The sequence below is a fragment of the Rhamphochromis longiceps genome, linkage group LG16, assembly GCF_057381845.1.
Source record: "Rhamphochromis longiceps isolate RC_006_pf linkage group LG16, R_longiceps_female_GT1.1, whole genome shotgun sequence".
NCBI lineage: Eukaryota > Metazoa > Chordata > Actinopteri > Cichliformes > Cichlidae > Rhamphochromis > Rhamphochromis longiceps.
The window spans coordinates 39,498,483-39,512,703 of record NC_140572.1 but is presented as its reverse complement, the minus strand read 5'-3'; the positions used below and the strand labels follow the sequence as shown (position 1 = coordinate 39,512,703).

At 41.0% G+C, this 14,221-nt stretch overlaps 3 protein-coding genes across 3 annotated transcripts in view; 2 read left to right on the top strand and 1 right to left on the bottom strand.

The window, feature by feature from the left end:
- Positions 1-3,307, top strand: part of LOC146651683 (interferon alpha/beta receptor 2-like) — a 3,607-nt gene extending 300 nt beyond the window's left edge. The window contains exons 1-4 of the mRNA XM_085383572.1: positions 1-243; positions 396-556; positions 1,749-2,523; positions 3,195-3,307. The exon at positions 1-243 is cut by the window's left edge and continues 300 nt beyond it. Of these exons, the coding sequence (XP_085239698.1) occupies positions 30-243; positions 396-556; positions 1,749-1,925 (552 nt within the window). The 5' untranslated portion in view covers positions 1-29 and the 3' untranslated portion in view covers positions 1,926-2,523; positions 3,195-3,307. The remainder of the gene's footprint in view (positions 244-395; positions 557-1,748; positions 2,524-3,194) is intronic.
- Positions 3,308-8,919: 5,612 nt separating this feature from the next.
- LOC146651682 (uncharacterized) lies at positions 8,920-11,861 on the top strand. Its single transcript, XM_085383573.1, has 5 exons — positions 8,920-8,963; positions 10,049-10,124; positions 10,226-10,381; positions 10,806-10,895; positions 11,527-11,861. Exons 3-5 carry the CDS (start codon positions 10,277-10,279, stop codon positions 11,812-11,814), a joined length of 483 nt encoding a protein of 160 aa, XP_085239699.1. The 5' UTR covers positions 8,920-8,963; positions 10,049-10,124; positions 10,226-10,276; the 3' UTR covers positions 11,815-11,861.
- The window catches only part of LOC146651681 (interferon alpha/beta receptor 1a-like), a 27,525-nt gene continuing 25,033 nt past the window's right edge, over positions 11,730-14,221 (bottom strand). The window contains exon 7 of the transcript XR_014907833.1: positions 11,730-14,209. The gene's annotated coding sequence lies outside the window, so the exon portion shown is untranslated. The remainder of the gene's footprint in view (positions 14,210-14,221) is intronic.

Sequence of the window (14,221 nt, the reverse complement as noted above, 5' to 3'; positions counted from 1 at the left end):
TTTTACTGTTTTTGTCCTTCTGATCTAAAATGTTCTGTTTGTCGTTGTTCAGTGATAATAGAAAGAAGTGGAAACAGCAATGCAACATACCAACGCAGCCCCAATGCAACCAAACATCTGGAACATCGATGCCGCTGATGCTACCAGAGTGGAACTTTCATTATTACCTGCACGTCAAAGCGTTCTTCAACCAAACCTGGTCTCCGAGGTCCAAAATAATTGTGTTTGTCCCTTACAAAGAAAGTACGTCAGCATGAGCGTCTTCTGGGTTTCACACTGGTGCATTTGGATTTAAGTGTGTCCCATAATCCAGATCAGGCTTTGATTGAACTAAAATCTCTGGACTGGTTGAATCTTTACCAAAAGGTGACCGCGTGTTTTCTTCTGTTTACAAGCTAAATTAGGTCCTCCAGAGGTCTCACTGGTCGGATATGAAAACTACATCCAGATCAACATTTCACTGCCTTGGCCCGATGACCTGCCAAACTTTCCCAGTATCCAGCATTATAACGGCTTCAGAGTCTCATTTCGGATCGGAACCGATGGAGAAATCCAGGTAAGACATCCATTTCATCCCAACATCAGCGTGCAGATTTAGACCTCAGCTGGTATCTTCATTCTAGAGTTCCTTTAAACCTGTTTGAGGCTTCAGTCACATGGGCCTACAGACCATCCTGTCCCTGAGCCAGCGGTCGCTGACTGGTGTCCAGGCGCGGCTGTAAAACACATATAGTACATATACGATATAAAAATGGAAATGCAGCCAATCACACAAAGGTGCAGATTTGGCTTAAAATAACCTGGTTGCACAAATATGCACACCCTTAAACTAATACCTTGTTGCAGCACCTTTGCCTTTTATCACTCTAATCAGTCTTTTTGGGTAGGAACCTATCAGCATGGCACATCTTGATGTGGAAATATTTGCTCACTCTTCTTTGCAAAAAAAACGTCCAAATCGGACAGATTGCGAGGACATCTCCTGTGCACAGCCCTCTTCAGATCAGCCGACAGATGTTGGAATTCAGGTCTGGACTCTGTCCGGTCTCTTCCAAAGCCTCAGCCTTATTCCGGTGAATCCATTCTGTTGTTGTTCTGGATGTGTGCTTTGGGTCATTGCTGTGCTGAAAGATGAAGTTCCTCTTTATCTTCCGCTTTCTAACAGAAGGACGAAGGTTTTGTGCCAACACCAACTGGTAACAGTAGTTCATGTTTAGAAGAAAAGATCCCAGCTCACTGATTTGATCGGGGCAATAGTGCCTAAAATGTTGCAGAATTTTGCTGAGAGATCTTTTACTCTGTGGTCATCTTTCGTGAGTAGTTTTATGGACAAAACCCAGCAGGTCATTCAGTGTTCCCTTAGTGCTGATGTAAAGAGATAGCTTATGTAGGCAAGTATATTTCTCCTTTTATCAAGAAGCAAAGACAAAAAGGGGGGAAAAAGAAACAGGGCAGGGGTCGGTGGTTGAATCATCCGTCCCCACCAATGCCACAACCAAATCTACGCCCTTGCAATCACAGCAGGCTTCTGCCTAAAAGCAGGTGTCGGGTTGATTGACATGAGGAGACTTTGACTTTGAGAGTCACCTGTCAGAGCAGGTGTTGCACACCTGGTCAGGCCTCCAAAGGTGTCTTCATGGCCGCGTAGAGGTCAGAGGAGAAAACGATGCTGAGGATCACACCAGTGGGTCGTGGACAAATCCCAGATGTGATTTTAATGACACGTTTCCTCCTTCTTTGACTTGCAGACGCTGGAAACAGAAAATAAAAGTTTTACCCTTGAAAACTTAAAGAAAGGGGCGGAGTACTGCATAGAGGTGAAGCTCAACACCAGAGAACTAAACAACCATGAGCCGTCTGCCTGGAAGTGCACCTTCACCACGGCGGTGGACCAGCAGAGAGGTGAGCTGATGTGCAGCCGGTAAGGCGGGCGTTGTTGCTGAATCAGAGCATAATGAGCTGCCACAATTCATCTGCCTCCTTATCTGTGTAAATATGCAGAGGGAGTAATTACTAACACATGCCAGGGCTGCCCCTCTCGCCAGTGGGACTCCTCCCCCAGCCACCTGCTCCACCCATCCCTCCCACAGCACAGCCACAAACCACACCCCTCCGCTGTACTTCGGCTGTACATTTAACGGAGTTAGAAGTTAGCAGGAAGTTAGCTCGCTAGCTTCTATCTAAATACAATATAGCATGTCCTGACTGCGGGGTTTTGGAAACAAATTCAAACGTACAGCTCTGCTATCACTTCCAGCATAAATGAAGACAGGAAACTAAACAGCAGTGACGTTTGTAGGGTTACTGAAGTTGGGCTAGCTGGTATATAATGATGTGCTATGTGACTGCTAGCGACACAGCTATGTTAGCATAATATAAACAAGCTAACTTTTTTTCCACTCGATAAAAGTTAACGTGAGTGTTCTCGGTGGTCAGGAACAAATGTAATCGCATGGCAGGGTGCTGTAAAAGGACCAAACTTCAGCCAGGAGAACAACTGAGATAATCCATCCACAATACGAGGTTAGTCATTCATATACTGCTGCATGGGCTGGGCTGCAGTTACATCCTAAGGTTTTAAAAACTGAGCTTAAATAAATGATTAGCGGTAATAAAAGCCGAGGGAGGTCAACAGTGATCACTGACTGTTTTAGGAGCTTTTTGAGATTAAATAGAAGGAAATACAAAACATTAAACATGTTAACAACACAAAAGCCATATTAAACGCAGACTACTTTAGACCCGGAAGTAGGATTCGTCGCGTCATCACTGAACAACCGGATAGCAGCGAGACAGGAAGCGGAAGAACTTCAACGTAAGAGCACTGGGTCCTCCTGGCCCACTTAAGAAGAGGGTTGCACACGTTAAGGAGCTGAAAATCCTAAACCCTTCACCCAGTCTGAACGTGGTTACCCTCGATCGAAAGCTGAGAGTCTAACCATCATATCCACGTCTATTATATAACTATAACTGGAATATGACTCAGTAAACAGGTCACAACACAAAACTTGTCAGTGTCCATATATATATGGACCTAACTGAACAGATACTGATGCAGGACGACTCCTTCACTCTCCTCCTGAGGAGGTTCATCCGTGAACATTCAACACTGAACAGCTACACACAGAGCAGTAAACTCACCCCGATCACTTTCCAGCTCCTAATCTTTGTGTGGATGGTTTTCTTCTTTTTAGGCAGCCAGATGTTCAGAGTCCAGCTGTGGGTGTCGGTGAAGGTTCAGACGTGTCAGCAGGTGAGATAGCAGATGGAAACGTCATTAAAGCGATGATAAGAGGCGATATGGTAGGCTCTGAGTCTGCTTTTGTTCATATCTGCAGACTCACTGATAGATCACTCTGAGGTGTTAGAGTCTACGGAGAGAGATTCAGTTTTCCTTCAACATAACACAAGATAAGCTAAGATTCTTTTTCAGCAGCTGAAACTAAAACACAACCTAAAGCTGTATAAAGTTCAAATGTCTGACTCAGGCACACAGAGCTCTGTGATGGATCGAAACCTGTACAGGTGTACCCATCTCTCACCCTATGAGACCTGTGATAGGCTCCGCCCACACCATGACCCTGGACTGTAATGAAAATGAACAGACTCTGCTCACCCAGCAGGAGAGGATGCCATCCCATAATAACCACCAGCCTGCTGACATGTTTGAAGCTTCAGCGTCTGTGAAGCCAAAATAAATCCCTCTGTATGAAAATGTGATCCTTAAACAAACTGATCAGAGATCACAGATTTATTCACGTCACTTTTATTTACATCACAACCACAGGCTGAATCGTATCCATCCACTGGATCCTGATCACTGATTCATTGATCTCATTCAATGATTTTAATGACAGCTTCACCTGTAAACGATGAATCAAATCTACAGTATGACAGAGTGGAGTACACAGGAAGCAACAGAACACAGAAACAGCAGCGGTTTTAGATACGGGCGACACGGGCGGTTTGCCCGGGGCGGCATCACGGGCATCGGCAAAAAAAGAAAAAAATGCTCCGATAAAAAAAAGCTATGATACCGGACACAGCTACTTCTTCTTCTTCTTCTTCGGGGTTTAACGGCAGCTGGCATCCTTGTACATGCAGTGCTGCCATCTTCTGTTTCAGTCCGTTATTACACTCTTAAATCCTGCTACTTATTCCTGCGTCTTTTGTGATCTTACAAAGCTTCAAACGACGCGTCGACTATTAAATCAGTCGTCGACCATTTTGATAGTCGACTAGTCGTGACTAGTCGACTAATCGTGACTAGTCGACTAGTCGTGACTAGTCGACTAATCGTGACTAGTCGTGGCAGCCCTAGTATGCACGCTGTCCTCAACAGCCATACTGAAACTGTCACAGTTCCAACGTCAGTAGGAAACACAGCCAGATAAACTTTTCAGGACAAACGAGACACAAAAGGAATTTTACTGGAAAGCAAAGATTGTTTCAGGACCTACAAGTTTAAAAGATTAAACCAGCAGCTCCAGGGAAGGTGACACAGATGCCTGTGAGAAGAACACCACTAAACCACTTCATACAGGGAGCTGAGGGATCAGGAGCTCATACCCAGGAAAATATGATTTTAACCCCATCCTGCAACAACACAAGTAACAGTGAAGAAAAGAAAACTTTGCATTTTCATCTCATGTTCCAATTACAACTTAGATGTGACAAAATAGGTTTTAAGATCAGGTGTAGAGGTCAGTTTGTTTTATAAATGATTTAGATCATTTCATTACAGATCATGAAACTAAAATAGACTTTGTTTAAGAGAGTGAAGAAGAAACACCCAGTGCATCATGGGAATCCCCGGCAGCCTACGTCTATTGCAGCATAACTAAGGGAGGATTCAGGGTCACCTGGTCCAGCCCTAACTATATGCTTTAGCAAAGAGGAAAGTTTGAAGCCTAATCTTGAAAGTAGAGATAGTGTCTGTCTCCTGGATCCAAACTGGAAGCTGGCTCCACAGAAGAGGGGCCTGAGAACTGAAGGCTCTGCCTCCATCTTAAAGGAACGAGAGAACAACTCTTTTACTCAGTGTGATTGTTTTTAATGTCGCTCTTAAGGATCTGTTATTGTATATTTTTCAGATGTTTGTATGAAATATTGTATTTGTTTTAAATGTTATGTGTTTATGTGGTACGTGTATATTTGACGTGATGCCAGGTGTTGTAAAGACTCACCTTTCAGCACACTCACTTCATCACATGCACCTTGTTTCTTTTCCTCACCTTTGATTGGGTGTGGTGTTTGCCCTTGATTGCACTCACCTACAGCTCACTCTTCGCTCACACATGGGGCAGCAGCTGAGGTGAGTTTCTGTTGGAGTCTCCTGAGTTCATGTGTTATTTTGAGTTATTGAGTGACTTAAATCACACTTTATTTCCTTTCAGCGTTAGCACTCCATGTGTGTCTTTGCTTACTGATTCTGAGAATAAAAGGAGAACCCTATAAAGGATTGATGACTGCTTATTCTCATTCTAATCAGATGAGCCCGTGATGGCAACGACTTAAAACTCTGAGCCTTTCTTCCTTCATAACACCAGGGCCCTATTTCAGAAAGCCGGTTTAGAAAACTCAGAGTGAAAAACGATACTCAGGGTTGAGTAACCCCGAACTGTCCAACTCGGAATATTCGGTTTCAGAAAGGCTGATAACAATTAGTTCAGTCAACGCGGAGTTGCTTTAACCCCAAATTAAGCGCGCGCACGAGGATACATAAAGCCCTGATTAGTGGAGCACAGATTAAGCGAGTCACCATGGAGACGGAGGGAAAGAAGGCGCGGTCAATGTATCTTACAGCGCTTGAGGCCGAAATTCTGATGGCAGCATATGCTGATAACATGCAAATTTTGAGGAAAAAAAGTAACACAGCCTCAGCTGCAAAAGAAAGGGAGCATGCATGGCAAAACATAGCCGACAGAGTCAATGCGTGAGTGTTAATTTAAACATTGATCGAGGGATTTCCACCCATTTAACACGTTATTTTATTATATTTTATTTTGTGATGTGATGTGAGCGCAGGTGCAACCCAACAGGCCCCAAACGTTCCTGGCAGCAAGTAAAAATGAAATATAAAAATATAGTCCAAACAGGTAAGGTGTAATTGTATTATGAGCCATAGTGCTTGGTCTGTTTGTCCCATGTAAATCAATTGCAGTTAGAGGCTACATTAATTTCCCCTCTGTAAGCACTTATTGAAATTATCTGAGCACATTACAAGTACATATTTACTCTGTATGCTCAAATGTGACCCGTTATAGCCAACAGAAAAAAAGCGGAGGCCCGAAAAACAGGTGGGGGTCCTCCACCACCACCACTCACAGAGGCTGAGCAGTTGGCTTCCACATTTGTGATAATGTTGGCAGCATCACATATGATCTTCACAGTGCAGAGAACACAAATTAGCATCCATTACTATAATGAAATAATTTGTTAGTTTGAAATGCTACAGGGAACTATGTACCTGCACATTAATGCTGTGGAAAGACTTCCTGTTCACATAGTCTCCTTCATTTACTGAAGGAGCAATGATTGGAATGTGAGTGCCATCTGTACAGCCAATCACGCCTGGGAACCGTGAGAATAAATGTAAAATTTAAGTAGTAGTTCAAGTATCACCACATCATGAATTAAGTTCTGTTCATCCTGATACCTGCAATTTTGTGGCATCCCTCTTTGATAAATCTTGTGGGTCTATGACCGGGGAACACCACAAACGAGTACAGGAGACGTTTCAGTGCAACTGTAACATTCCTGACTGCCCGACAGACGGTAGCCTTGGAAACGTGCTCAGCGTCACCAATATTATACAGAAAGCTCCCGTTTGCAAAAAACCGAAGTGCGATACAAATAATATGTACAGAACTGAGAGGATGTCCGCGATGTGTCACATGAGCAATATTAGGCCTGAGGATGTTATTCAAATAAATTATAGATTGTGCTGAAAAACGGTAACGTTCACACAGGAAATCATCAGGAAATGATAAAATGTCCGAACGCGCTCTAATCACTCTCTCCCGGCGGAGAGCTCTGCGGAGAATTTGGGCTTCAACATCTACTGGCTCTTCAAGGAAGGGACACGCCATCTCTGACACTTCCTACAGTCAGGTTTCCGACAAAGAGGCGGAGAAAGTCAGGGTTAGTTGAAGTAAACCTGCTAGGGGGCAGGTTAGCTTCACGGAGTGTGTTGTCATAGTAACTCACTCAGAATTAATCTAAACTCGCTTTGTGAAACCGAAAACCCAGAGTTTTCGTTAACTCAGGGTGTACTTACTCAGAGTTTGCACTAAACCGGCTTCCTGAAACAGGGCCCCGGGCCCTGTGCTTCGTACGTCGCTTACTACATCCAAGATCAAATGAAACATCCAAGACCAAATCATCGCGCTAACTCTGAGCTCGCTATTCCGGTTCCCCGAACACACCTGTTGTTGACGATTAGTACAGCTGGATGAAGTAATGTGAGATCACTGGGTGGCCCAACAGGGGCTACGCATCGATAGTAGAAACATTGATCGGCAACCCTTTGATTGGTCGGCGAAAATGTCGAAGGAGCGCGCTCGGTATTTTCCGGCAGCAGAGCAAGAACTCTTGAGTGAGGGATTTCAGGAGTTTCAGAGTTTAATTAAAACGCAAGGGAACACTGCAAAGGCTGCAAAAGCAAGGAGAGAGGGCTGGCAGAAAGTTGCTGACAAATTAAACTCGTAAGTAATTCAATAATAACAATAATAATGGAGTGGATTTATATAGCGCTTTTCAAGGCATCCAAAGCGCTTTACAATGCCACTATTCATTCACTCTCACATTCACACACTGGTGGAGGCAGCTACAGTTGTAGCCACAGCTGCCCTGGGGCAGACTGACAGAAGCCAGGCTGCCATATTGCGCCATCGGCCCCTCTGGCCAACACCAGTAGGCAGTAGGGTAGATTTATCATATCACACCATATTATCCAATATTATATTACATTATATTATATTATAATATGTTATATTATATCCCCTTTCACATTAGAGCCACAACAGGACCCACTAGAACATGGGAACAAGTAAAAGTGAAATATAAGAATATTCTACAGAATGGTAATATTGATCACTTATATTGCTTTTCGTCTCTTGGAAAGAGACCCTGGAATAATCTGTTTGTTTGTTTATAACAGCAACCAAGAAAAGGGCAGAGCAAAAAAAAAAAGACAGGTGGTGGTCCTGCACCCCCTCGTCAACAAGTTGGTTAAGTAAATAATACCCTCACGGGAAAATCGATATCTCTCAATGAGCACACTGTCGCGCTGAGCTAAAGGATCCTGTCTGTCCCGCAATATACGCTGAATTCTGGAAATTCTCCTTATCAATCTTGCACCTTCCGCAATGGGTGGCTCGCGTATACGGACAGGACATGGCTGCGACAGGCTTCCCAAATCCACCTTCGCTTTTATAGCCGTGGTCTCTCATCTTGATTACACGAAGTAATTTACAATTACTACTCTGAAATATGAATTACATCTGTAATAATCACATACATGTAATAGAATGTTAATAGTACATTTCCCTTTTTTAGGGAATGACCTGTATGTACACTCTAAAAAACGATTCATGGGTTTAGTAAGTAAAGCTTAAAATCAATAGCTTTTTCTGCATAAAAAATTAAGTTTGTTGCATGTACACATTGTAATCAGTTGATAACTTAATTTAATGAGTTGGTCGAAATGAAAATAAAGAAAACAGTCTTAGCTCAGTAATATATCGATTTTGAACAGACATTTCTGTGTTAACTTAACATGAAAGTGTATTCAGTTAATACAACTTAAAAATCTCGTAAGCATCCTTTAAAAGCTGAGTACAAGGCTGACTTGCCCGGACATGTTGTGCTCTCAGACCACTGATCGAAAGAAACGGAGGGAAAGAGAGAAAGCGGAGAAACGCCATTTTGTACGGAACATTATCAAACGTTAAAGCTTTGTGGTGAGTACAATTTTTTGCCTTGTTTTATTCACAGCAGCTAATAACTCTAACTTTAACTCTATCAAGACGCACTGCAAGAAATCTATTTTTACACAACACTAAACTCTTCCTCGGCGAGTGGTGGTGATAAGCTAGTAACGTTACACTTCTGGCTAACTTGTGAAGTAATTCGACCGTAACATTAGTCTTTGTTAAGTTTTGTTTTACGGTGGCAGCCAAATGGTGTTAATTGACACTGAGCTTCTGTAGCCGTAGTTTTTAACTCTGCAAAGACAGGGTAATACATGTTTTTCTTCTTTCTACTTTGAAATCGTTGCAGCGTTGATGAAGGTTTGACCAGCAAAAGGCTGGGCCATTTTACATTCATGACTAAACAAATGTAGGTTACTGAGTATACATTCGGTTTAACATCGATGCATTTTGATGTTTAAGTCCTAGAGTTATTTTTATGTGAGATTGAAGTTTGTTAATTGAGCCCTAGCTGAAGAACAGCCTGTGTCAAAGTTCAGTCAAAAAACGCGGGCGAGGAAGCGAACGCCATGTTGTAGAAACGCCACACGAAAGATCTTAAGTAACATTCATAAACTAGTTGTTTTAATGACATTACATTGAATGTGCATTAGCACATAAAATATAATATTGCTCTTTTGGGTGTTAACTGCAGATACATAAGTGCAGTTGTATCACTTAAGAAAAAATATCTTTGATTTGGAAACATAAAGCAACTTTTAGGAGAAACTCAACACTAAAAATAATATACATAGTTTTAACTTTTAATGTCATAAGGATTTCCTGTGAGATAATGATTAGACTAAAGACTATAGTTAAAAAAGCGTGAATATTGATTGCGTGTAATTTGCCCATTTCTTTGCAGTAGTTTACAAGCATTTTTCTTGTTTTTCATCTTGAATATTCAAAAACAATGAATTAAAATTTACTGTAATGCTGATGTAGCACAAGTTGTTTGTACTACAGCCTTCTGAATCACCCAAGTTAAAGTAATTTAAACTGTTTGTTTTTAAAATGAAGTGGATCTGTAAAATTTGCAAATTTGAAACACCAAGAAAGACATTCTCCATTCGCAGGCAGGAAGTTGTCAATCAAGCACCAAAAATCAATGACCTGAAAGAAAGATGGCCTGCTCTTTTTGATGCAGTTCAGGTAAATATTTTTCCATAAGATAATTTGCAGTATGTATTCTTTTAAAGTAAATTGTATACATTAACATGTTGTGCCTATTTGTGCCTTTTTTTTTTATACAGATAAACCAAGAATTCAGAAGGATCACCACTGTTAACCTGGAAACAACATTCATGGCAAAGCTGGACCAGTACTCTCAGAAAATAATGTCCTTGCTGTCCTCAAGAGGAGGGGCTGCAAAAATGCGCATTCGGCGCATCCAGAACATGCTGCTAGAGGTATGAATGAATGAAATGTAGTTTTTTTTTTTCCAATAGGTGATATTGAGTCTTAAAAGGTAGCTGTTTACAACTCAACTATGTCAAATTATTGTTTAGAGCTTGAGGCACAAATATCAATTAAAACTATAAATACTTAATAATAAAACAAATTATAGGTGATGTGGATCATGATTGGCAGAGTAATTTGCAAGATTTTGCAGTTTTTCTATTTGTTACCTGGATTTTTCAAGTTCATGAATTGATCATTTCAGAGAAATGGCTCTTTAAAATGATCAATTCATTATTTTGATTATCACTGGAAATCTATAATTGGTACAGTTCAGGCCATATAAAGTCAATCTTTTTTTTTTTTTTTTTGATGTAATTATCAAAAACCCATCCTCCTCGAAGAGCAGTTCGACATTCTTTTTCTTATTCACAGGATGATTCTGTGGAGAGAAGGCGAGAGGTCGCTATCCGTGGCTTAGTGGTGTATCTCAGGGAAAAGGAGGAGGATCTCTTCAAAGAGCAGGTAAATCAGACATGACTATACTTTGTATTAGAGCTACGATCTAATCTATTATTAATTGATTTCTAAATTTTTACTCAGTTGTATATAGTATTTGTATTCTATTTTTATCTTATTGTATATTTATTTTATTCTACTGTATATAGTATTTTATTTTATTCTATTCTGTACAGTTGTGTACTGTATTTATTCTTATTGTATTCTAATTTTTGCCTCATAACTTTTGCACTGTCCACTCCTGCTGTGACAAAACAAATTTCCCACGTGTGGGACTAATAAAGGTTATCTTATCTTATCTTATCTTAATTAATCGGCAACTATTTTGATAATTGATTGATCGGTTTGAGTAATTATTTTAGAAAAAGAAGTCCAAATTCTCTGGTTTCAGCTTCATAAATGTGAATGGTTTCTGGTTTCTTTACTCCTCTATGACAGCAAACTGAATATGTTTGACATTTGAGGTCATCATATTGGGCTCTGAGAAACATTGACATTTTTCACCATTTTCTGACATTTTCTGGACCAAACAACTAATCAGATAATCGAGAAAATTGTTAGTTGCAGCCCTATTTTGTGTTACTCTCATGTATAAGTATGATTACTTAAAACATTTATATTGATTCTGACCTACCAGGATGGTGGCGGGGATATTACCAATGAAGTGATGAAGATTGTAACCAGAGGTGCCACAACGTCTGATCCAGCCAACGCAAGGATCATACTTGAAGGAACAGAAGTCCTAGCAGACCTGGATGTACCCAGAGCCTGTGCCTTGCTAATGGGGCTGATATATGCACTCAACCTCAGCTACCCAAAAGAACTGAAAAACACTTTTGAAGTGTTTCAAAAGATATTCCTCGAGCTGGATGATCTGAAAGCCAGTCCTAAGGTAATGTCACTAAAAAGTAAACTGTTGTACTAAAAAAATGTGAAGAGTGAGGCTATCCTCAAATTAAATGGGAAATGTTCCACTGTTGTTTGCAATGTGTTGTGTTACATACTGTACAGTAGGCAGTAGGTGTAAAGTTGAGCGTTGAGCATTAAGTACACCTAGTTCAAAATAATGCACTTTAAAAGGATAGCTCGGGTCTTTTGAAGTGAGGCTGTATGAGGTACATATGTATAGTGAGTGTATTACACACAGTAGATGGCAGTCAGTAAGCTCCACCTACGGAGAAGCAGACGGGGCCACCGGCATGCAAGATGAACCTCCATCCTAATAAAACTGATGTCAGTTTAAATGTACATTATATCAAGAATATGTTTACTGCTTTATTTTGCTATCAGACAGCCTTTTCTGTGAGGAAAGAGAAGTTCTACTGCTTGTTGTTTCAATCGCTCTGGCCCACCAGCGTCCATGGACAAAAACAGCAATTTTACCTGACAGCACACAGGAGTTGCTGGTCTCCTGCTGCCTTGATCAGTAAGTGTAATTGTGTTATTTGGTGACTTTGGTGTTAGTTCGGGTTAGTTCAGATTTACCAAAGTCACACAAACAAACTGAGCCTATCGTGCGTGTCGGTGGCAGGAATGTGCTGACTGCTGTCTACTGTGTGTAATACACTCACAATGTACTTCATACTTAAAAAAACCTAAACTATCACTTTAACACAAACAAACTTGAATCAGAGCATGACTGTCAAAATGTTCAGTCTTTTTGAGACAGATTTACAGGGGTGTTTTATGTCATTTATTTTATGGAGGCAACAATTTTGTCTGCTATTGAAATGTCAATGAGTCTGGAATGGTGGACTGGTGTTCTAATAAACAGTTTGATCATAAAACTGGAATTTCAATGCGTAATTTATTGTATAATTGTAAGTTATAAGTTATTGTAAGTTATTAGTACTCAAAAAAATTAAGGTAACAATTTGCATGGATATTTCTGAGTAGAATAAAAGTAAAAAAATAAGTTTTAATAACTAAATGGAGTAATTTTTAAACAATTAAAATTAAGTTGGTTCAACTTAATTAAGCTTGTAGAGGACAAAGCAAATCATGTTGTTTGTACGTAAGGAATAGAGTTTGCCTAACTAAAGAACTCTTGTGGCATTTACGCTATAGTGGCTAAGCTGAAGTAACTTAAAAAGATCCATGCAAATTGTTACCTTAATTTTTTTACGTTAAGCCAGCAGATCTTTTTTTAGAGTGTATCTGTGTGACATCAATAAAAGGATCAAGTGCTGCATTATCTTTAGTTACATTGATAATATTTATTTATGGTGAAACAGTGGTGGAATATCGCTGTTGCTTTCGTATGAATGAAGCGGACATACCTGCGTGGCCGCGATCTAATCCTGTTTACATAAAGTAAACCTGCTCCCGAGCAGGTTTACGCTTACGGCTCTGTTGCTATGACAGCAAGTCCCGGATGAGCTTCGGGGAACCGAACGATCCAGGATCACGCGAAATCGTCAACAATCTCATCCAGCTAACTTACTTAGCGAGGTACGAAGAACAGGCCCCAGGACTCTGTTGGAAATGAGATTTTTTTACCTGGATAAATAAACGACTAAAAAAAACTTCCTGTGCTGCTGAAGTTCTGCATTTCTGTGTTTTCAGCGAGGATGTGGTTAAAAGTGTTTGTTTTTTTTGTCAGTAGCCTGTAAAAAAACATGTGATGTGACAGCTGACCTTTAGTCTGAGAGCCGGACCAAAAGAACAGCCCAGCAGAACAAAACATCATCGAGATGCACAAAATAAATAAAGGAGGGTTCAAATGATTCATAAATGCAGCTGAAGTGTGCGTCCACGCAGTGACTGATGGGAAAACAAGTTCAACTGGAGCGCCTCCTGCTGGCCTCAACGGCCCGTGTACAGGTAGCACTGGGGCCTCAGGGTGGCGCTACAGGGCTTTGAAATGAGGCCTGGCTGAGGAGTCGTCTTTGTATTCGAGCCATATGAACAGCTGAGCCCCCTCCTCATTACATATTATATCAGCAGTCCCCAACCCCCGGGCCTCGGACCGGTACCAGGCCGCGAGAGTTGAGGCTCAGGTGTGAAATGTCTGGTTTTCGGCCTTTTTATCGGTTTTCAGCGTTATTTTGTTATCGTTTTTATCGTTTACTCGGTTTTCCTGGGGCTTTTCACGTGTGTTATGAATAAATCTTCTTTTTTTCTGTACCGGTACTAGTTTTATTTGGTTGTATTTATCCGTGACACCTTAAAGGCCGGTCCATGAAAATATTGTCGGGCATAAACCGGTCCGTGGCGTAAAAAAGGTTGGAGACCGCTGTATTATATAATGCTTGATATTCTGCTGCGGTCAGCGTCAGCATCTAACATGGAGCAAACAGCGCAGTAGTCCTCAGCGTTCCCTGAAACACATT